Source organism: Ranitomeya variabilis, chromosome 3 (genome assembly GCF_051348905.1).
Source record: "Ranitomeya variabilis isolate aRanVar5 chromosome 3, aRanVar5.hap1, whole genome shotgun sequence".
In the NCBI taxonomy this organism is placed as follows: Eukaryota; Metazoa; Chordata; class Amphibia; order Anura; family Dendrobatidae; genus Ranitomeya; species Ranitomeya variabilis.
Genome location: NC_135234.1, coordinates 29979261 through 30003789, shown reverse-complemented (window position 1 = coordinate 30003789; position 24529 = coordinate 29979261). Strand labels below are relative to the sequence as shown.

Below are 24529 nucleotides of genomic sequence, written 5' to 3'. Positions count from 1 at the left end.
ATCTCCTCAAACTCCTTATGGTTTGAAAACACCATTTATCCTCATAAAGGATACTGTCGGTTCCGTAGTAGGGGAGTCCTGTTCCTTTATGTTGAGGGTCTTATTGATGGCAAGAATCAGACTGTCCATGTTCCGCAGCTTGGACACTTGCTCAGAATCTAGGTACAAATCTGACTGTGCGTGCAAGTCAGATCTCTGGGCTGAATGGGGGCAGGGATAGGAAGAGCGGGAAATAGAGGCTATTCTGGAGGGTGTGGATGGTGAAAGAGATCCAGAGCAGGAACAATGGGACAGCTTCTTTGTTCTCATGTGCAGTCTGCCATGGCTGATGAATGAGAGGTTGAGCCCGATCCATCCTGTGGAACGATAGGGGCACTAATGTTTGCTGCTGTATTAGGCAAACATTTGATGACTGAAACCAGCGTCTGGGAAAGGCTGGTCAGGTCGGCAACAGATTTTGATAGCGAGGCGTCCCACTCTGGGGAAGAGGGTGCATTCTCTTCCTGGTCAGTGGAGGGGGACCTGAGCAGCTTGCATCATTTGAGGTCTACAGTTGGGGCAGAGGGGCAAGCGTTGCCCGGATGGCAGTTCTTTCTTACAGGAATAAGAGGTTAAGAATGATAGGTGGGGTGGCAAGATGGGATCGAGTCTCCATAGAGCTGGACGTTAGGCAGGTACTAGTCATCTTCGTCCTAAGAATTCTTAATTACAGACGCTCAGCCTGGTATCGTGTTATCATCCAAATTAATAGACAAAAGTCACAGTGTTGGTCTGGGAGCTGACGCAACACAGCGGGTTGGTGAAAGAAGATCCACTTTCCTGTCATGAAAATCCTACCAAGGCTTGATCCATCTATGATCCATATCCATGTGGCGATCATCTTTGTTTTGGTCTGCGCTCCATGCACATGTCAGGCTTTGAGTGAGGCGAGGCGTGCAGGAGGAAAATTGCAATGACCGTCCGCACCAGTGCCATAACGCCAACTGCGTTGGGAGAAGAAAAGGTTCCTTCATCTAAGACAAGTTTAGAAAACGGAATGACTCCTGGCAGAACTGTGCTCTCGCCCCTCTTTGTCCCTTGGGTTGGGAAAACCGAGCTGCCCATCCCCATCTGTTACTTGATCTACGGATACCAGATAACATTATTAAAAAAATAATAGACCATTTGGCAGAAACCAGCATGGAGCTCTAGAATTGTAAATGCTGATGTTTGAGGGGTCATATTGAATACTGATATGACTAGTGTTTCCAGGGGCCACGTCGGTATTCTCACCACATACAGTTAGGTCCATATATATTTGGACAGACAACATTTTTCTAATTTTGGTTATAGACATTACTACAATGAATTTTAAACAAAACAATTCAGATGCAGTTGAAGTTCAGCTTTCATTTGAGGGTATCCACATTAAAATTGGATGAAGGGTTTAGGAGTTTCAGCTCCTTAACATGTGCCACCCTGTATTTAAAGTGACCAAAACTAATTGGACAATTGACTCCAAGGCTATATCATGGACAGGTGTGGGCAATCCCTTCTTTATGTCATTCTCAAGCAGATAAAAGGCCTGGAGTTGATTTGAGGTGTGGTGTTTGCATTTGGAAGGTTTTGCTGTGAAGTAAACATGCGGTCAAAGGAGCTCTCCTTGCAGGTGAATCAAGCCATCCTTAAGCTGCGAAAACAGAAAAAACCCATCCGAGAAATTGCTACAATATTAGGAGTGGCAAAATCTACAGTTTGGTACATCCTGAGAAAGAAAGAAAGCACTGGTGAACTCATCAATGCAAAAAGACCTGGGCGCCCACGGAAGACAACAGTGGTGGATGATCGCAGAATAATCTCCATGGTGAAGAGAAACCCCTTCACAACAGCCAACCAAGTGACCAACACTCTCCAGGAGGTCGGGGTATCAATATCCAAATCTACCATAAAGAGAAGACTGCATGAAAGTAACTACAGAGGGTTCACTGCACGGTGCAGCCACTAATAAGCATCAAGAAGAAAAAGGCTAAAAAACATCTAAAAAAGCCAGCACAGTCCTGGAAGAACATTCTGTGGACAGATGAAACCAAGATCAACCTCTACCAGAATGATGGAAAGAGAAAAGTATGGTGAAGGCGTGGTACAGCTCATGATCCAAAGCATACCACATCATCTGTAAAACACGGTGGAGGCAGTGTGATGGCTTGGGCATGCATGGCTGCCAGTGGCACTGGGTCACTAGTGTTTATTGATGATGTGACACAGGACAGAAGCAGCCAAATTAATTCTGAGGTATTCAGAGCCGCCATACTGTGTGCTCAGATCCGGCCAAATGCAGCCAAACTGATTGGTCGTCGTTTCATACTACAGATTGACACTGACCCAAAACATAAAGCCAAAGCAACCCAGGAGTTTATTAAAGCAAAGAAGTGGAATATTCTTGAATGGCCAAGACAGTCACCGGATCTCAACCCAATTGAGCAGCATTTCACTTGTTAAAGACTAAACTTCAGACAGAAAGGCCCACAAACAAACAGCAACTGAAAACCACCGCAGTGAAGGCCTGGCAGAGCATCAAAAAGGAGGAAACACAGCGTCTGGTGATGTCCATGAGTTCAAGACTTCAGGCAGTCATTGCCAACAAAGGGTTTTCAACCAAGTACTAGAAATGAACATTTTATTAAAAATTATTTAATCCGTCCAATTACTTTTGGTCCCTTTAAAAACAGGGTGGCACATGTTAAGGAGCTGAAACTCCTAAACCCTTCATCCAATTCTAATGTGGATACCCTCAAATGAAAGCTGAAAGTCTGAACTTCAACTGCATCTGAATTGTTTTGTTTAAAATTCATTGTGGTAATGTCTATAACCAAAATTAGAAAAATGTTGTCTCTGTCCAAATATATATGGACCTAACTGTATATGGGATACATGATGGATGTTATTTTTTGTATATTTCCTTGTCTGTTTTTGTATATATTGCCTATAATAAGGATGCATGTGGTTCCTTCCCCCTGCAGGTTGCAAAGAAAGAACTGGTTTATATGCAGCAGGAATATGATAATGAGATGAAAAAATGGCAGCAGGAAAGGAAAGAAAATCAGGAGAAGCTGAAGGCGCTGAAGAACAACATAAAAACAGTGACCGACTCTAATGAGAAGTGAGTGTTTCTGTGCAGCGGCTCTGTAGTAATATCTGGTGGTCTGCTTTGGGATGTTACGGGTGGTCTATTAGCGGTGGTGATGTATGGTGGTTAATTTTATGTCGGAGGGCTCATAGAGGTAAAAGCGTGTGGTCATTCTGCACAGCTGTGACCTCTGCAATTTTTATATTTTCCTACATTTTTATATATTTTTTTTTTAATTTCTAGATTCTGTTCTTTTATTTTCTTCACTTTGTTTTCCTTGTAATCTAAGAAATTAAATAAGTACACCTTAAACGCACATCTGAATACAAGTTGTTATAAAATACACAAGGCAAAATACAACAGACACACTCACCGCCCCAGTGAAAAATGAAATAAAATACTCCACGTTCCCAATAATTAAATTCAGCCGAGGGGGGGATACGCCTTACTTGCCTCCAATAGTGATGGAGCGGATGCCACATTCCTCTATTATTATTTTTTTTTTCTCCTCCAGTGACCATTAACTCCCACGTAGATGCCCAAGGGCTGCAGATAAGGCAGGGCCCCCTGTGAACCCCACAATCCTCCATATTGATCCTCAGATCCCTGATTTCACAGGCAGATCAGGAAGCCAATTTGATGCCGCCGGCCTCACAGAAATTGACTATTTCAAAGTGTTATTCTCTTGACAATTCTGTAAATCACCTGGTGACCCAAACTAATTTATACGCTTGAACAAAATCCCACCTCATTATTTGCTAATTGAACTGTCTTAGATGCAGTAGAAATGAAGTTTTGGGGCCTTGTGATTCACATGGGGACATAGGGATAGTGAAGAAGCCAGAACTTCGTCAATATTGGCGTACTGATATTTTATATAACACTCCCAAGTTTTCGCGAGGCTATGGCCCGGACACCATTCGGAGGCCATTCTCATTTTTTTTGTATTCTGTAGACGATGCAAAATGTCCACCTCGAAAGGACCCCAACTTTAATTACTATTCAATGTTAAGCTGGTTATTGACCAGTAAAATAAATTTACCTACGCTTCCCCTAGTGGCATTCTATATACATTGTCTTGCGAAAGTATTCTCTGCTGCCCCACATCTCTCCTGCTCCACAGATTCTCAATTGGATTAAGGTCTGGGCATTGACTGCGCCACTCCCAAACATTTACACGTTTCCTCTTAAAGCTGAGTGTTGCTTTAGCAGTATGCTTTGGCTTATTGTCTTGTTGGAAACTGAACCTCCGTCCCATACTCAAATGACTGACAGACTGATACAGGTTTTGCTTAAGCATATCCCTTTATTTTGCACCATTCATCTTCCCCTCGACTCTGACCATTGTCCTGTCTCTGCTGCCAAAAACATTCCTACAGCATGATGCTGCCACCACCGTGTTTCACTGTGGGGATGGTGTTCCTGGGGTGATGAGCTGTGTTGGTTTGGCGCCAGGTTATAGCTTTTACCTCGGTGGCCAAAAAGTTAAATTTTTGTCTTTTTCTGACCACAGCACCTTCCTCCATACATTTGAGGAGTGTCCCACATGTTTTTTGGCAAACTCAAAACGAACCTTACAAGTTTTGTGTGTTGGTAAAGGCTTTTTTCTGCCCACTCTTCCATAAAGGACACCTCTATGGAGTGTACGGCTTATTGTGGTTGTATGGACAGATACTCCATTCTCTGCTTGGGGATTCTGCAGCTCATTCAGGGTTACCTGTGGTCTTTGTGCTACCTTTCTGAATAATGCCCTCCTTGTCTGGGGTGACAGTTTTGGTGAGTGCTCTGTCTTGGCAGGTTTGTTGTGGCACCATATTCTATGGATTTGATGGTGCTCCGAGGGATCATCAGAGATTGGGATATTTTATCATACCCCAACCCTGACTTGTTCTTCCCAACAACTTGATTGCACACAGAGGGACGTCCTGTCACTAAGCATGTGACTTATGAAGGGAATTACTTGTACCAGAAATTTGTAGGGGCTTCATACCAAAAAGGGTATGTACATGCCAATTTTTAGTAACACTATTCCAAGACTCATCTTTGCGACGACCGTTCGTCACAACATAATAATATATTCTTCCTTAAATCTGCCATGTCATATTAAAGAGAACCAAAGGAAGCTTTTTTATATATAAAATTAGTAAACTTTTATTTATAACAATCCACACAATTTAAAAATTGATAAAAATTACAAAATACAAGCACATATCAAAATAATGAGTGCCCAAAAACACAAAAGTGCAAAAAAAAGACACCGGAAGTTATGAGGTACACCGCACAACAAATTTTGCCATATGTAATTATATGACTGACCCGTGGAAGCGCTCACTTAGCGCGAAACGGCCGTCGTCAGGCCTGCCGCACTCTTTGTCCTGCAACACCCCCGGCCGTGAAGATTTTTTAACGCATACCAATAAAGGCTACCTGTCTGGATGTCACGTGAGTGCTGCCTTTTCCTTCTACCCGACTGGATATAACTACGAGTGAGTTCAGGCACAGCACCCGGGACTCAGAGACTGACCTCCATTGCAGGTGAGCAGTTTTTCATTCAATGGAAGGCGGTGGTGCGGTCTAGCTGTTTCTCCCATACACACATGTAATTATAGTTATATTGTAAACAAGGTGCTGACATAATGCTGTCCTACATGCTGATCTGAAGGGAAGCTATCCCTGTATATAGATAGCCTTTTCTGTGGCGTTATCCCATCTTACTCCCTCTAGCAGGGAAGTTTAGTTACACCAATCAGGATCCCATAAGTAATAATAAAATTTAAACCATAGTGGTATCAAATATGAAGACCCAATGATGGGAACATTAAGAGAGCATGTCTCACCTAGTGCAGGGTAAACCTCAGCACGCACCCCGACGCGCGTTTCGCCGCTGTCAGCCTCGCTTTCTCAAGGGGATGCCAATTTTTAGTTATTTGATCCCATAAATTCAATTTTAATCACTTCACCAACTTAGACTATTTAGTGCTGATGCGACTCACGCAAAAGAGGATTACAAAAATATTTAAACACAGGTTATAATGTGACGAAAAAGGGTAAAAGCCAAGGGGGTGAATACTTTCGCAAGCCACTGTAGATGTGTCCCTTATTAATTTCAAGAAGAGGCTTAAATTATGCCAATACCTGCCCAGTATTAGGGCAAAGCATGGAATTTAAGAATGTTTAAACTGGTGAAGGATGGGACGCCGAGATCGCGGAGCATCCATGGGGTGGGCAAAAACCACAAAAAAGGTCACAAAAAGTGAATCGTAATACTTCCAATAAAATGAATGAATAAATGTAATTATGTCCATATTTTAATTCCTAGATGGATAACAAAGTTTGTGTAATAAGGTCACTTTTTGGGGAGAAGGTTTCTGCTGTTCTGGCACCTAAATTTTTTTGCAAATGCAACATGGGGCCTGCAAACCATTCCAGCAAAATGGTGCTTCTTCCGGTCTAACTACATATGGGGCAGTGTCATATTCAGGTGAAAATGGACCCTAAAATGTGTAACACAATTTATTCTGTTATCCTTGTGAACATGAAGAATAATTTTGAGCTAACGAAACATTTTTAGTAAGAAAAAAATAAGTTTTCATTTTGTTTTTATGATTCCACTTTGCGTTAACCGTTTAGGTGCGTCACAGGCGTTCACAAAACTTCCTGAATATTGTTTTGCATACCTTGAGGTGTGCAGTTTTTAAAATGGGGTCTTGTTAGTGGGTTTTCTGAAGTATATACCTTTCAGTCACATCAAAGACGAAGTGGTCCCTTACAAAACAAAACTGTAAGTTTTGGTGACAAAATAAAAGTTTTCTCTTAACTTTTAGCTATTCTAGAGTCCTAACAAAAATACATTTCAAAAGACACATGGCAAATGTTGTTTATTAACTCATTTGTGCAGTACGGCTGGTTGAAGGGCAGAAAAATGTTTTAAAAAAAAAAAAAGCAACAAAAATTTTGGGAAAGTTTTGATAACTGCAAATCATATTACCCTAAATTTACCACTTGCCATAAGTACAATGTGTCATGAAAGCACAGTCCTTGAATCCGGCATAATTACCACATTTCCATCAGATTTGCAAATTGGGAAGGTGAAAACTGGGCTTTAACATGTGATGGTTTCTGTTGGGGCCACAGGACCCTCCTGCCCGCCGACGACTGTATGAGCAGGTTCTGTTATATTTCGCAACTTGGCCTTTTTTTTTTTGCTGGCAAAGTTATCATTACTATGCAAATGTGAGCAGAACTTAAGCCACGGGGTAAAACGGTGACTGTTTCTTTTTGCATATTGGGTAAAAGGGGATAAATAAATCCTCATCTGGATAGATATTTCAGCTGTAATCGGAGATCAACTATTTAGGTTTAGTTGGTATTTAATACATTACTGAAAAAAATTAAGGGAACTCTCAAACAACACAGTGTAATTTAAAGTCAATCACACTTTTGTAAAATCAACCTGTCCAGTTATGGAGCAACACCCACTGTGAATCAATTTCTCCTGCTGTTGTGCAAATGGAATAGACAACAGGTAGAAATGATTGGCAATTAGCAAGACACCCCCTATAGGAGTGGTTCTGCAGGTGGGTGACCACAGACCATTTCTCTGTTCTCATCCTTTTTGGCTGTTTTTTTAGGTCACTTGTGCATTTTGTCATAGCTATCACCCTTAGAGGTACAGTAGCATGAGGTGGTGTCTACAACCCACAGACGTTGCTCAGGTTCTTCAGCTCATCCAGGATGGAACATCAATGCGAGCTGTGGCAAGAAGAGTAGCTGTGCCTGTCAGCACAGTGTCCAGAGCATGGAGCCGATACCAGGAGACGTGGAGGGGGCTGTAGGAGGGCAACAACCCAGCAGCAGGACCGCTACCTCCTCCTTTGAGCAAGGAGGAACAGGAGGAGCAATGCCAGAGCCCTGCAAAATGACCCCCAGCAGGCCACTAACATCCATGTGTTTGTTCAAACTAAACCGACTCCATGAGGTTGGTATAAGGGTCCAACGTCCACAAGTGAGTGTTGTGCTTACAGCCCAACACCGTGTAGGGCGATTGGCATTTGCCAGAGAACACAGAGTTTGGCAGATTCAACATTGGTGCCCTGTGCGCTTCATGGATGAGAGCAGGTTCACACCATGGAGAACGTTCTGCTGCCTGCAACATCTTCCAGCATGACTAATTTGGCAGTGGGTCAGTAATGGTGTGGGGTGGCATTTCTTTGGAGGGCCGCACAGCCCTCCATGTGCTCGCCAGAGGTAGCCTGACTGCCATTACTTACCGAGATGAGACCCTCAGACCCCTTGTGACACCATATGCTAGTGCCCTGGTTCCTTCTAGTGCATGACAATGCTATGCCTCATGTGGCTGAAGTGTGTCAGCAGTTCCTGCATGATGAAGGCATTGAAGCTATGGACTGGCCTGCCCGTTCCCCAGACCTGAATCCATTTAAGCACATCTGGGACATCATGTCTCGCTCCATCCACCAACGTCATGTTGCACCACAGACTGTCCAGGAGCTTATTGATGCTTTAATCCAGGTCTTGGAGGAGATCCCTCAGGAGAACATCTGCCTCCTCATCAGGACTATGCCCAAGTGTTGTAGGAGTTCATACAGGCACATGGAGGTCACACACAATACTGAGCATCTTTTCCTTGTCTTGAGGCATTTCCACTGAAGTTGGATCAGCCTGTAATTTGATTTTCCACTTTGATTTTGAGTATAATTCCAAATCCAGACCTCCGTGGGAAATTCATGATCAACATTGATCTTTGTTTTTATTGTTCTGTTTTTGGCAGCAGAGACAGGACAATGGTCATTCCACTGTGTTATGAATAAAGATTTGCAACTGGAATATTTCATCCAGTGATATCTATGATGTGGGATTATAGTGTTCTCTTTATTTTTTTGAGCAGTGTCTTTGTTCTAGAATTTAAGTTTTGTTTTTTGTCTCCTTAATTCTTACAGATATGCCAGAGGTATAGAAGAGAAGAAGAAACAGTATGAAGTCTACATAGAGGAGTTTGCAAATATTCAGTAAGTGTAGGCGGCTGCTGTACCTCAAATGCTGCCACATAGTGGAAAGAAAAATGTTTCTGAATTAAAGGGTTGGTCCCTGGATAATTTATCGTCTATATCCTCGATCTCCGCACTTTCATTCTTTGTCTATGGGGTTGGCGGAAACATCCGAGCTCTCTACTTTGGCTTTTCATTCAGCCCAATTTTTGAGATCGCATGGGGTCTGACTTCTGAGATCGGTGGGTTATCCCCGTACAGGGGGATTTGGGAGGTAGCGGTAAACAAAGATGTATCCGCACCAGATGCCATGATTTCCTATGAAGTTTGTGGTTTAGTTACTGTATAATAAAAGCAGTGACATTGGGCAGCACGAGGTGGTTCTCCGTATGGACCATTATGATTAGTGTTTTTTTTTTGTATATTCCCTCATTTGAACGGTCTACACACAAAAACGATGGCTAAGGCTGCTATTAATCCAATTTTATAATTTTTTCTTCTTCTTAAAGTTGCACTAAATTTGAAAATGAAAAGACAAAGCTGGAGAAACATATCGATAAGCGAGAGGTGGACAAAGCGGAGGCTGCGCAGAGAGCTGCCGTGGCCGAGGTAAGGGTCATTGTGTACAGAACGCAGCCCCATTATTCTCCAGACCAGGGGAGGTCCCAGAGAGGTCGGACCCCTAATCACTCTCAGGGCTGTGGAGTCAGTAAGCCAAACCTCCGACTCCTCAATTTCCATGACTCCGACTCCACCAAAATGGGCTCCGACTCCGCATCCCTGATCACTATGACGTGAAGACAGGTCCTAGCGACTTTGTAATGGGAGTACCACTTTTGTCCACAGTTTCTATGTAGCACATATAAGTCCCAATATCGTTATCATTTTTTGATCCACCTCAAGACCAAAAAGTATATGAAAGGGAACCGGTCCATTATGGCGCCCTAAGGGAGTGACGCTGATTTAAGGTTGCGCTGTATGACTTATTGGCATGTGGCTAACGAGGAGTCCGCTGCGCGAGAAGTTCATTTTTGTGCTGCGGCTCCGCGCGCCTCTGACACATTGTCGACCGGCATCGGGAAGAGCATGAATATCATCGGACTCTCCCGTACAACAGGATTCACATTAGAAAAAATAATTTCTGTACAAGCCTTTTCTTAGTCCCAGGTACAATGTACACTAATTATTCTTCCCTCTGTAGGTTAGTATCTTGGAGAACCAAAAACAAGCCGAGTTATTAAAACTGCAAATGAAAGCCTCTACCACAGAACAGAGCCTGAAAATGCTAAAACCAATGGCCAAAAGGTACAAAATATTTAGTTGTTTTTTTGCAAAGAAAAAGTAACTGTTTTTCTGCTGCAAGTAAATGATGGCGACATGTGAACGCACCCTAAGGGTATGTGCACACATTGTGGATTTGACGCTGCGGATCTGCCGCTGTTTTCCATGCGTTGTAAAGCTATGGAAAACCAAATCCGCCGTGCATATTCTGCGGAAAATTCCACGCGGAAACGCTGCTATTTATTTTCTGCAGCATGTCAATTCTTTGTGCGGATTCCGCAGTGTTTTACTCCTCTTCCATAATAGGAATCCGCAGGTGTAAAAACGCAGGTGAAATCTGCACAAAATCTGCACTAAATCCACGGGGAATCTGCAGGTAAAACGCACAGCATTTTACCTGCGGATTCTGCAGACTCTGCGCTTAAAAATCCGCAATGGAATCTGCAACATGTGCACATACCCTAAAGAGTCTCATTCGTATTAATTGCAGGAGTCGCTCGTTGACTTTCCTGCGATTATTATGAAGTAATATTTCTGCACTTTTCCTCTTCACAGTAATCCAGGAACTTTAGAACAGATTAATACTATGGAGTCATTTCTGGTAAAATTGAAAAAAGAAATGGACACATTGCAGGTTAGTTATTCATTATTATAAGGGAAATGTGCGGGATTAGGAAAAAATAAAAATTAACGCTTTATTGTAGAGACGGTCGCTTCTGTCCAGAACCAGATCCCCGCTGCGTCTCTTGAATCAGATCCCCGCTGCGTCTCTTGAATCAGATCCCCGCTGCGTCTCTTGAATCAGATCCCCGCTGCGTCTCTTGAATCAGATCCCCGCTGCGTCTCTTGAATCAGATCCCCGCTGCGTCTCTTGAATCAGATCCCCGCTGCGTCTCTTGAATCAGATCCCCGCTGCGTCTCTTGAATCAGATCCCCGCTGCGTCTCTTGAATCAGATCCCCGCTGCGTCTCTTGAATCAGATCCCCGCTGCGTCTCTTGAATCAGATCCCCGCTGCGTCTCTTGAATCAGATCCCCGCTGCGTCTCTTGAATCAGATCCCCGCTGCGTCTCTTGAATCAGATCCCCGCTGCGTCTCTTGAATCAGATCCCCGCTGCGTCTCTTGAATCAGATCCCCGCTGCGTCTCTTGAATCAGATCCCCGCTGCGTCTCTTGAATCAGATCCCCGCTGCGTCTCTTGAATCAGATCCCCGCTGCGTCTCTTGAATCAGATCCCCGCTGCGTCTCTTGAATCAGATCCCCGCTGCGTCTCTTGAATCAGATCCCCGCTGCGTCTCTTGAATCAGATCCCCGCTGCGTCTCTTGAATCAGATCCCCGCTGCGTCTCTTGAATCAGATCCCCGCTGCGTCTCTTGAATCAGATCCCCGCTGCGTCTCTTGAATCAGATCCCCGCTGCGTCTCTTGAATCAGATCCCCGCTGCGTCTCTTGAATCAGATCCCCGCTGCGTCTCTTGAATCAGATCCCCGCTGCGTCTCTTGAATCAGATCCCCGCTGCGTCTCTTGAATCAGATCCCCGCTGCGTCTCTTGAATCAGATCCCCGCTGCGTCTCTTGAATATCTTCCATCTCTACTTTTCACATTCTGGGTTTGTGGTATAAAGCGACTTTATAATTTGTGTTAATTTCTGTTTTAGTCTGAATTTGATGAAAAAATTGCGCCTCTGAAAAAGAGTGTAAATTTGAGCGCTGCTGCAGCAAGTGTGTCTAGTACCGTAAACCCGCCGGCGAGCGCTGTAAGTATACTTACATAGTGTGATCTATAACCTATGACGATATTGGAGATTTGCCGAGAACATGGCGAGTGCGGTAGATTTGTTGAATCTGCCGATGTTATATGACGGATATTTTATAGAGATGCGTTTTTACTGATATTTCACGGTCGCGGCTCTCCTGACCCGAGCGCAATAGCCTGATATATGCCTATCGGGTCAGGTGAGGAGGCATGTGGCCGCAGTCCGCACTCCTGGAAATAGATGTATGTAATTGTAATTTTTCATTTATTTTACTTTACGGTTTTCTTATTTTAGGTGTTGGCAGAGTCTTCCATTAGTTCCCATCCTGTGTCCAGGCACCCCAGTCCATCACCCATCAAACCAAAAATTCCAGCTCCTGTCACATCCTCCATAAAGAAAACCGCACCCAATAAAAAAGCCCAACAGAAAGTCACCAATAAGCCTCAAACGCAACCTGCAACTAATAGCCAAAAACCCAAGACCCCAGCTCCTTCTCCAGCAAAGGCTCCCTGGGCGACTGTTCCTGCCAGAAGGGGGAATGGGCAACCGGAAACCACTGCAAAACCCACCGTGTTTGATAGGATCATTAAGGATCTCCACGACATATTTCCTCACTATAAAAGGTAATGTGTCCATGCCGATGTCCTCCGCAAAGCTTCTTTTGCTGAGGCTTTGCACATAATTTCTTGTATTTACCGCCCTTTTCTCATTTAGAATTGTATTCTTTCGCTGCTTTCCTGTTGACTCTCAGGCTTCGCTCCATGACATCTTCTTACTGCTTCTTTGTGGCTGAGTGCCGACGGCGCATTGTGGTAGACGTAGCGCTCCTATCTCATCTGCCATAATGTCAGTGCAGTCCTCGAAAAAGGAATTTTCCAACTTTTATGAAACAATTTTCAATTGTATAAAACAACATAGGAAGTGATGTCCGCGCCTTCTGCTCGTAGGCCAACACTTCCCCGATTGTCAGTCGTTGTCTATTCACCGCTCTCCAGCGATGTCATGTCCTCTTCACTGAAGCGAATCGCTGTCCTCAGCCAACACATCGTCCATCATCATTACCAAGAGTGATTGGCTACAGCGGTCACGTATTGGCACCCCATGGCATTACTGTAACCTTGTGAATGGGGACCAGGGAAGCGTTGGGCATCTTCCTGACTGAGCCCGTTCTGTAAAGAGCTGGAGGGTGGATGTCTTCTACAGCCGACACCTGGCGTTAACGGCAGCGATCAGAGCGAGCTCCAGTCATTGCTGTTTAACCACTTATTTGTCGCTGTCCATCTTTGAGAGCGGTATTTGATTCCACCCTTATAGTGGAGTTAATTCCCTGCGAGTGTACAGATACAGGAGCACTGTACAGAACTTCAGTCATGACATTTTCCTGGGATTCATCGCACTGACCATACCGAGCTCAACTTCTATGTCCCAGGTCGTCATCTTAGGTGAAACTAATCGTGACTCTTGTCTCTGTGCAGCGCCGAACTCGCCAACTTCATCAAGAATTTCCGCGTTAGAAATAACGGGACTCTCTCCGGCTTGTCGCATGAGGAAATTATTTCTAGGGTGACGGACCACATATTGGACTGCCAGGCCAAGAGCCCGCCGCCTCCAGCCGCACAGGTCAGAAGATGTCTGTCCGAGGCGTTAGTCAAGACTTTTTATATAATTTCTCCGTTTTACGGTGACTGATCTATAATTTATCTTCTTACAGATGACGCCAGGATCGAACGTGTCTTCATCCGCCGTCGCTCAGCCAAAGCAGCCGTGGAGGGTGGTCGCCGGAGGAGCCAGAAACAAATGGCAGAACTCCGATTTAGAGGTGGGTTATTATCAGACTGATACAATATGGGGTCTCTAACCGGGGACTATGTGTGGTGTATACAGATACCGGCACAAGGGGGCGAGAAGTGCGGGGAGAGTGGATCGCTTCTCTCCCGATCATACACTACTGACCCCATCACACTGAAGCCCCCCTGAATAATGATGGATCTAATGTGTACGGTTATCTCTTACAGTCTTTTGGTGAAGACCCCTGTATAATCTGCCACGACGAGTTAAAACAGTTCCCGGTGCACAAGCTGGACTGCGGTCACTACTTCCACAAGCACGTGAGTACGGGACGAGACTAATCTGTGGGCAATATGGCCAGGAGAAGAAAAAAAATAACTTCTATTCCGCCGCCGCTCTTATCCGTGGGGGTCACGGCAGCTCTGCCCCATTCTTCTCATTGACCCTGAGCTGTAGGAACGACCTGCGGATAAGGATGGCGTCGACTCCGGAAATAGGAAACATGTGCTGATGTTACAAATGTCCCTGTGATATCCGACGGGGGAGGGCCGCAGTGTATTCCTAGGAATAATCACCCCTCGAAGTGACGGCCGTAAGTCAGAAATCCGTAATAAGTGCTCAGAGGATAGGGGTCGATCGGACATTGCTAGATGGCATCACTCTGTGACCGGTGCTCGTCCTCCTTTCTCTGTGCCGCTGTTCTTGGTGTTGCAGCCATTGTTGCCTCGTGCTTATTTAGAGCTTGTCCGGCGTCTCATTACATTATGGTCTTGTTTCCGCAGTGTATTAAGACCTGGCTGCACACGCAGAGCACTTGTCCCACCTGCCGTGAACACGCTCTCCTACCAGAAGACTTCCCGGTCCTCGCGGGAAGGATGAGAACCGCTTAGCCCCGCCATCCCGTCCAGCCCAAGTGTACGACGACTGCCGCAGCAGAAACGAAGGACGACAGCCACAAATGTGTCGTAATTAAATATTTGCAATGTGACACGTTGGATCCGTGTGCAGGGTCTCGGGAGAGTCGTACCTGTAGGGCTGGAGACACACAGGCAACTTCTGGGCCATTTCTAGTTTAGCGTCAGATGAACATTATATTTTCTATTCTAATCTTCCTCTGACTTTGAGTTAAAAAAAAATTAAAAATAAAATATATATTTATATTATACATGCTATTGCAGCTAAAAAGCTCTTTTGGCTTCTTGCATCTACTTGTCCTTTGCCTTCCTGTCGGCTTTGTTGTTTTTGTCCCTGTATCAGCACAAATTCTCACTGATGCAATGTCGCTTTTCTCCTAAAGTGGGCAGAAATTTACAAGGAGTTGTGCACGGGTCGTTATTGGCGGCTAGTAGGGATCACAGAGACTCTGGGACTGATTGATCCCGTGACTGGCCGGAGGGTTTTTTCTCCCCTCTACATAAACCAGCTAAACATTACAGAACCTGCCATTAGAAAATCTCGCTGATTAATTCACTAGTAACTCGTTCTTTAGTTAAGTACAGTGATACATAGAGGCTGTAGAAAACTTTTTTTTTTTTCTGAAGCCCTATTACCAAAAATCCTGCCAATTAAAAAGAAAATGCACTTGAAGGGAACCGCTAACCTCAGAAAATGCTATTTTATTATTACCTGCAGATATATGGTTAATCTGCACAGTAAATAGCATTATGAGGTCGTCCTGAGCGCAGCTCCTGTAAGACAACTAACCTATTTCCTCACTGGAGCCACCAACATTCCGAAGGAAGAGAGATGGTATACTGATGCTGCTTTCAGATGCGCTCAATGATAAATTCACTCGTAACTCATTCTGCAGCCTGCTATGTAATCTAATACATAAAGGCTGTAGAAACCATTCCATTAATCCAATGACAAAAAAAAAAAACACGAAAGGTGTCCACATCAGTTATGTGGTTGTCTCTTCTCCTATAACATTGACCATATGTTGATTTTATTAAAAGCGGTGGCTTACACTATTGTTTTATTAGTTAACTTGGAGAGGAGGTCACACACTGAGCATTTTTCAAAAAAAAGGCTTTCCTTTATTGTACCCCATGTATTTTTTTTTTCTCTAATGCTCAGTTTTTGTTTTTTGTTTTCTTCCTGTTTGCGCCTTGTTAAAGGGACGGGTAGATCCCAGGTTACTTATAGTGGTGCCCTTTGTTTGTTTTACTCTTGTTATAGGGAATATACACGTTAAAACTAGTGATGAGCGGGTGTCCTTTTTAGCATGCTCGGGTGTTCACCGAGTATCATGGGTGTGCTCGTAGATGTTTGTGTCACTGCAGCTGCATGATTTGCGGCTGCTAGACAGCCTGAATACATGTTGGAATTCCCTAACAAACAGGCAACCGCCACATGTATTCAGGCTGTCTAGCAGCCGCAAATAATTCAGCTGCGAGGCCTCAAACATAATCTCCGAGCACTAACAAATACTCGGAGTAACAAGCACACTCGCTCATCACTAGTTAAAACCTTTGTACAGCATACAACATATGCACTGTGTATATCATTATTTTTGTTTAAATCCTAGTCTTAGTATTTTATAAAATATTCTAAAAAAAAATCAAATAAAAACAATAACCCCTCCCTAGTCAGATATAGATATATATAGATATATATATATATATATATATATATATATATAGATATATATATAGATATATAGATATATATCTATATATATATTTTTTTTAAATTACTGAAGTTTTCCTGCACTATATATATTCACATCTTCCTTCCAAAGCTGCCTCCATACCTGCACCCCCCTAGACACGTAGGGCTGCCCCCAACGAGGGGAGGGAATTCCTTCCCAGCTCCAGACATGGCGCTCAGAATAAACCCCTGGATTTTTTAGTAAGGCGTCCAGATTAATAACGAGGCCACATTACACAGATAAGGAGGCGATCTATTACTACACACTATGACTGCGGCTTTCTCTATAGTCACTTGTTTTGCTTTATGTTAAATAAAGAAAAAAGTTATATTTGGCTTTAAAATAAAAGTTTTTTTTCCCTTAATTTTATGGTTATTGTAATTTTTTCTCTTTAGATACTTGTTATCGCCATATACATTTGTGGTACAAGTGCTTAGCGTTATTCTCTTGTATCTTGAGGTGCGCCCGCTCCCCTGCGTTTTGACTTCTCAGGAGGCAGAACGTTCTGCTTGATTGACAGGTCGGCCCAGCGGCATGGCTACACTATTAGCCCAAACTGAGCGAATAGGAAACAGCTCGTGAGTGCTTTGCTCCTTGCCTACGAGACCGACCGCCCCTGCAGAGATGGTTGGTAACCCAGGCAACCAGCGGTAAACAATAGAATTTAAAAATCCAATTTAATAGATAAATTGCAAAGATGTTTGTATTTACAAACACTTTTGTATTGTTGCCCATTTAACAAGTTTAGAACAACCTCTTTAATAATAAAACATCCTTTACTTGGTGCTTTAGGTGCTACTTATTAAAATGCCCATCTTGGAAGAGTTTAGTGGGGGGTATAGGAAGTGTTGTGTCTTCCTACCAGGTTATAGACCTCCTGCAGGTACTCGAGGAGTAGGAAAAGAAGAGACAAGAATAACTGCATCCTGGAAAAAATAAACTGGAGTCTGGGTCCAAAGTAACCATCAGAGAAATAATGGGGAATAAAAAGTGGAAATATGCAAAAAAAAAAAAAAGTTGCAGAAGTGACACTGAACTGAATTACCCTTCTAAACTAAAAACCTGGCTGGTCTCCGCACCCGATGGACCTATGTAGCATCTAGTTAGGAGCTTTGTTCCTGATTCCCACCGACGACGGCCCAGTATGGCCTGTAGCACCCTGCAAGCGAGAACTGGGACTGTGCAGTGCAAGCTAGAGTATATGGATGACAGGCCAAAGCCGTCAGGGGTCTAACAATTGTGGCCATAGAGGGTGCGACAGGGCCTGAGGGGGTGAAGATTGTGCAAGTTCTTGAATTTCTGCAAGTTCTACCACATCTCAAAATGAATGGACAGAGGGTTAGCAAGAGTGATGTGTCCTACAGAGTGGCTCAACCAAGTGGCGGGCTTGGGCTATCTCTATGCTCTAAAAGAAAATTGTACACTTCATTGGGGGACACAGGAAACCATGGGTGTAGGCTGCGGCCACTAAGCAGAAAAAAAGCAAACTCCTCGCTCAAGCAACCGTGTAGAACTTGGAGAAGGAATGGACCATAGACCAGGAAGCGGCTTAGAAGGCCGGGGGCGAACAGCCCATGAAGCTCCCGCTGCCATGTGGGGAGAGCAATGACCCCCAAACGCTGCATTCAGTCTGCACACAGTGAAGTATCATGACATGTTCAGGTTTCTCTTACTATGGTGCCGGACGTATTTACCGCATACCAGGAATCATGGACCAGTTTGCAGATATTACGATACTTGAGTTCGTGTTGCCTTACGCAGAAGAGGATATGCCCTTGAAATAAGATGACCCTAAACACACCAGTAAACGAGCAAAATCTTGGTTCCAGTCCAACAAAATTGAGGTTATGGAGTGGCCAGCCCAGTCCCCGGACCTTAATCCGATAGAACACTTGTGACGTGTGACGAATGAGAGCTGGGGGAATACAGATATCCCACCGCAATCACCAATCTGTGACAGAGATTACTCAGACACCGCTCTCTGGCGCCCCCTTACGCTCCGGTCCGTCACTGCCAGGATCCCACAGTAACACCAGATCGGTATGCTGGTCTGTTAACAAGCTTATATCGGGTCAGAAACCAACCCCTGGTAGCGTATAAGTACTAGCTGGACTCACGGACGTGGGAATCAGGATTCGAGGTAAAAGAGCAGCGCAAAATGAATTGATATGGCAGAACCCCCGCTTTGATGCAGCCCGGATCAAAGCTGGGACATGTTAGCTGTTTTGAACAGCTGACATGTGCCCGCAATAGGTGCGGGTGGAATTGCGATCCACCCACCGCTATTAACTAGTTAAATGCCTGTGTCAAATAGCCACTGACGGCAGCATTTAACGCGCGCTTCCGTCCGAAAATGCATGCATCAGTGACCCCCGTTATGTGATCAGGGGTCATTGGCGCGTTGACATGACAGCCAGAGGTCTCCTTGAGACCTCTATGGTTGTTGATGCCGGATTACTAAGAGCGCCACCCTGCGGTCGGCGCTCATAGCAATGCTGTAATTCTACTACATAGAGGCGATCCGACCATCACCTCTATGTAGCAGAGGCGATCGAGTTGTGCCAGCTTCTAGTCTCCCATGGAGGCTATTAAAGCATGTCACAAGTGAAAAAAAAAAGTTTTTAAAAATATGAAAAAAATAAATGTTTAAATCATCCCCCTTTCGCCGCATTCAAAATAAAACAATAAAAAAAATCAAACCTACACATATTTGGTATCGCCGAGATAAGAATCGCCCGATCTATCAATAAAAGGATTAACCTGATCGCTAAACAGCGTAGTGATTAAAAAAATGAAAAACGCTAGAATTACGTTTTATTTTGGTCGCTGCGATATTAAAATGCAATAACAGGTGATCAAAAGAACGTATCTGCACCAAAATGGTATCATTAAAAACATCAGCTCGGCACGCTAAAAAATAAGCCCTCACCCAACCCCAAATCACTAAAAATAAAGACGCTACAGTTATCGGAAAATTGCGCAATTTATTTTTTATTTTTTGCAAGTTTCACCACTTAAAAAAAAAGAACCTAGACATGTTTGGTGTCTATGAACTCGTAATGACCTGGAGAATCATAATATCAGGTCAGTTTTAGCATTTAGTGAACTTAACAAAAAGGCCAAACAAAAACAATAGTGGGATTGCACTTTTTTTGCAATTTCACCGCACTTGGAAATTCTTTCCCGTTTTCTAATACACGACATGGTAAAACCAATGATGTCGTTCAAAAGTTCAACTCGTTCTGCAAAAATTAGCCCTCACGTGGCCAAATTGACGGAAAAATAAAAATAAACTTATGGCTCTGGGAAGGAGGGGAGCGAAAAACAAATACACCTCTGGTCATGAAGGGGTTAATTGCTGAAAGGCGCACTAGATAATACAAATATATACGGAGTTATACACAGATATTACAGCCAGAAGTCCAGATAAAGGAAGGGTGCAGGTATGGGACTGCAGTTAGCTGTATGTGTCACGTTACCGGTTCTTCTAGCATGTGGATCCAGGGAAGCACTCCAAACCACAGGCACTCTTAGTTTCTGGTCCATTTTGTATAAAATTCTATATTTCTATATAGAGGATCTGTTTATGGGAACTTTTTTTTTCATCTTATTATTTAGTTGTTAAATTTGGAGCAATTTTCAGACAAACGCCCCAAGAATCGCATCGTTCCACACAAAAATGTGACGAAAAATGTAAAAAAAAAAAAAATTATCAGGTGTTTTTCCATTGAAATCAATAGGAAGCTCATTAAGCTTATATGATGTTCCTCATGTGGATTTTAACAGCTGAATCTACACATTTTTACACTTTAAAAAAAAAAAAAATCACAATCTTCCCCAACTCCCATTTTCCGAGATCCGCCAACAGGTCATGTTTTCAGGATTTCCCAGGTGATAATTCCATTATATGAGCAATACTAAGGAAATCCTGAAGAAGTGATCTGTTGGTGGCTCTGGAGTTGGGGGAACCTTATATTAGGGTATGTACTCACAACATCTTTAAGATGGTGGGTTTGTGGCGCTGCTCGGATGGGTTTTTCTGCCTGAAGCATACATTGTGCACATATGTTTTTCTGTAGAGATCCGATCTCCAGTTTTCCTGCTACAGATCCTCATCCAATTTCTGGTTACCTGCAGCCACCAGTAGGGGGCGCTCGTCCCATAGCTTTGATTCCTGGCTTCACTATGATGCTCTTAGCACTTGTGGTTGATGAGACGACGCTACTGTTGGCACAAAGTGGCGCTTCTCTGCAAAGATCATGGACTGCTGGATACAAGGGATGGGGTTAATGAACCTTTGGGCTATGTGCACACGGTGCAGATTTGCCTGCGGATCTACAGCTGTTTTCCATGCGGCTTACAGTACCATGTAAACCTATGAAAAACCAAATCCGCTTGGTGCTTAGATCCTCCCGCATGAGGGCATGGCAGCATCGGTGTGGAGGGGACAGAGAAAGTAATTTCTCCATCTCCTCCATTGACTGTATATATCAGACTGCACTTGGATGACATCAGAGTGCAGTTCGATGTTTCGCACGCATCCATAGACTTGTATGGGTGAGAGCGAGCCGAGGCTCGTATGCGCCCACAGGAAGAGGTTTGAGGAAATAATCACAGATCTGAGCGGCCTCTAGAATAACACTGGGCCGAGGGCTATCCGACATTTTTTTCCATAGCACATGGCCATGTTACACGGCAGTGTGAGCGAGGCCTAGTACTACTGACCTGGCCAACTTCCCTTCTACACCACTGGATAGCAGACAATCATTTGATAATTTCTGAACACCATCTTTCGCACTGTTTGAGTCTTCGGAGGACCTTGGAGACACCAGAGCAATACTCGGGCTCCATCTTACCAGGTCACAGCGTTTTCCGTTCCAGTGTGGAAAGCCACCAAAACGAGTTTTCAATTCCAGCATTTATGGCATAAGGAAACTATCACATTGCGTTCAGGCTCCCGTCTGAATCCCCCACAAAATGGGATTTGGGCCTAAGAGCCAACGGGGCCGTAGATTAGAACAGTTGTGCACCATTTTCAGGAGTATACACTTAGTAGAGGTGGACACTCATACGTAGTAGACCATCGGGGTGTCAATCCTCCCGTAGGCGGTCATTCCTGAAAAAGGAGATTTTTGTGTACTCACCGTAAAATCTCTTTCTCTTAGCCTCTAATTGGGGGACACAGGACCATGGGTGTTATGCTGCTGTCCACTAGGAGGCGACACTATGCATAATCTGAAAAAGATTAACTGTGGCTCCTCCTGTGCAGTATACACCCCTGGACGGCATCATCCTTCTCCAGTTTTGTGCCAAAGCAGTAGGAGGAACGTAACATGAATAACATAATTATGCCTGTAAGAAGGCAACTATGTACGAGCTCAAGAAACAATATGAGAACTCAACAGTTACAAGTTACAACAGCCCGGAAAGGGCAACAGGGTGGGAGCTGTGTCCCCCAATTAGAGGCTAAGAGAAAGAGATTTTACAGTGAGTACACAAAAATCTCCTTTACTCTGTCGCCTCATTGGGGGACACAGGACCATGGGACGTCCTAAAGCAGTCCCTGGGTGGGAAGCAATGGACGAATATTGTGCAGACAGGCCCGTACACTTAGGGCACCGCCGCCTGCAGGACACGTCTACCCAGGCTCGCGTCCGCTGAGGACTGGGTATGAACCCTGTAGTGTTTAGTAAACGTGAGTAAGCTAGTCCAAGTGGCCACCTTACACACTTGTTGTGCCGAAGCCTGGTGCCGAATGGCCCAGGAAGCCCCTACCGCCCGTGTAGAGTGTGCCGTAATACCGGCTGGAAGAGGAGAATTCTTAAGGCGGTACGCCTCTTGTATGGTGGATTTGATCCACCTGGCAAGAGTAGCTTTGGAAGCTGGCATACCCTTGTGGCCGCCTTCCGGAAGGAGGAAAAGGGAATCAGACCTCCGGAAGGACGCAGTCCTAGACACGTATATACGCAAAGCCCTGACAAGGTCAAGCGTATGCAGAGCCTTCTCCACTCTATGAACCGGAACCGGACAAAGGGATGGTAGTGAAATTTCCTCATTGAGGTGGAAGTCGGACACAACGGAAGGAAGGATGGGACCGTACGAAGAACTACCTTGTCCTGGTGAAATGCCAGGAAAGGCCGTCTGCAGGAGAGTGCTGTCAGTTCAGACACCCTGCGTAGCGAGGTGATTGCCACCAGGAAAACCACCTTCTGGGAAAGAAGGCGGAGCGGGACCTCCTTAAGGGGTTCGAAGGGTGGTTCCTGCAATGCTGTCAGGACCAGGTTGAGGTCCCACGTTTCTAGTGGTCGTCTGTAGGGGGGAACCAATCGGGAAACCCCCTGAAGGAAAGTCCTTACTTGCGGCTTGGTAGAAATGCGCTTTTGGAAAAGCACTGAGAGGGCTGACACCTGGCTCTTAAGCGAGCCCAATGACAGCCTGGCCTCTAGACCCGATTGGAGAAAACCAAGTACTTTGGGTAGGGAATAAGGGAGTGGGATCTGGCCACGAGATTAACACCAGGTAAAGAAAGCTTTCCAGGTACGGTAATAAATCTTGGCAGAGGCTGGTTTCCGTGCTCTGATCATGGTTCCAATGACATCTGCCGAGAGCCCTGCCTGGGTTAGAACCCAGGTCTCAAGGGCCACGCCGTCAAATTGAGAGCCCCTGAGTTCTGGTGGTAGAACGGCCCTTGTGATAGAAGATCGTGGCGGTCGGGGAGACGCCAGGGGGCGTCTGCTGTGAGTTGTACGATGTCGGCGTACCATGTGCGTCTGGGCCAGTCCGGTGCAATGAGGATGGTTGGAACTCCCTCTTGTTTGATCTTCCTCACCACTCTGGATATCAGGGGGAGAGGTGGAAAAATATACAGAAGCTGGAACTGGGTCCAGTCCTGAACCAGAGCGTCTGCTCCGAGCGACCGCGGATCGTGTGTTCTCGCAATGAAGTTGGAGACCTTGGCATTGAAATGGGATGCCATTAGGTCCACATCCGGGGTCCCCCAGCGGAGACAGATCTGTTGAAAAATTTCAGGATGGAGAGACCACTCTCCCGAGTCTATTCCTTGTCGGCTGAGGAAGTCTGCTTCCCAGTTGTCCACACCCGGAATGTGGACCGCCGAAAGAACCGACCCTGTGTCCTCCGCCCAGCGGAGGATATGTGACACTTCCCGCATCGTCTGGGTACTGCGGGTCCCCCCTTGATGATTCACATATGCCACAGCCGTGGCATTGTCCGACTGTATCCTGATGTGAGAGGCTTCCAGTAAGTGATGGAAGGCCCTCAATGCCAGAAGGATGGCACGAATTTCCAGGATGTTGATGGGCATGGTCGCTTCCGCTGGGGACCACTTGCCCTGTTCCCTGTGGTGTAGGTGCACCGCACCCCAACCTGTCAGACTCGCGTCGGTGGTCAGAACCTTCCATTGACCTGAGAGAAAGGATTTCCCCTTTGCTAGCGAGGTTGGCTTGAGCCACCAGTGCAGGGACCTCCTGGTTGACGACGTTAGCTGGAACTCCCTGTCGAGAGAGAAGGGATTCCTGTCCCAGGACTTGAGAATGGCTAGTTGGAGAGGTCTGAGGTGAAACTGGGCAAATGGGACGGCTTCTATTGCTGCTGCCATCTTGCCGAGGACTCTCATGGCAAACCGGAGAGATCGAGGGGGTTTGCGGAGGAGGGTGCGAACTGCTAGTCGGAGGGCCAGTGCCTTGTCCTTGGGAAGGAGCACTAGACCCCTGGAGGTGTTGAATAACATTCCCAGGAAGGTCAGGGACTGACTCGGGGTTGGTGATGACTTTTGTAGGTTGATTAACCAGCCCATGCGACTGAGAGTATCGGTTGTGATTGAGACGCTGAACTCGCAGCCCTTGAAGGTGGGAGCCTTGATGAGTAGATCGTCCAGGTATGGAACGACTACTATGCCTCTGGAATGCAGGACGTCCATGGTTGCT

General features: G+C 45.1%; 1 protein-coding gene across 3 annotated transcripts in view; it reads left to right on the top strand.

Annotated features, from left to right (window-relative positions):
• Nucleotides 1–16480, top strand: part of TTC3 (tetratricopeptide repeat domain 3) — a 210500-nt gene extending 194020 nt beyond the window's left edge. For all 3 annotated transcript variants that reach the window (XM_077293880.1, XM_077293881.1, XM_077293882.1), the window contains 11 exons: nt 3000–3139; nt 9064–9132; nt 9621–9720; nt 10313–10416; nt 10948–11026; nt 12047–12145; nt 12440–12768; nt 13621–13765; nt 13857–13964; nt 14161–14253; nt 14716–16480. In XM_077293880.1, coding sequence (XP_077149995.1) covers nt 3000–3139; nt 9064–9132; nt 9621–9720; nt 10313–10416; nt 10948–11026; nt 12047–12145; nt 12440–12768; nt 13621–13765; nt 13857–13964; nt 14161–14253; nt 14716–14823 — 1374 coding nt within the window. In that variant the 3' untranslated portion in view covers nt 14824–16480. The remainder of the gene's footprint in view (nt 1–2999; nt 3140–9063; nt 9133–9620; nt 9721–10312; nt 10417–10947; nt 11027–12046; nt 12146–12439; nt 12769–13620; nt 13766–13856; nt 13965–14160; nt 14254–14715) is intronic.
• Nucleotides 16481–24529: the final 8049 nt, after the last annotated feature.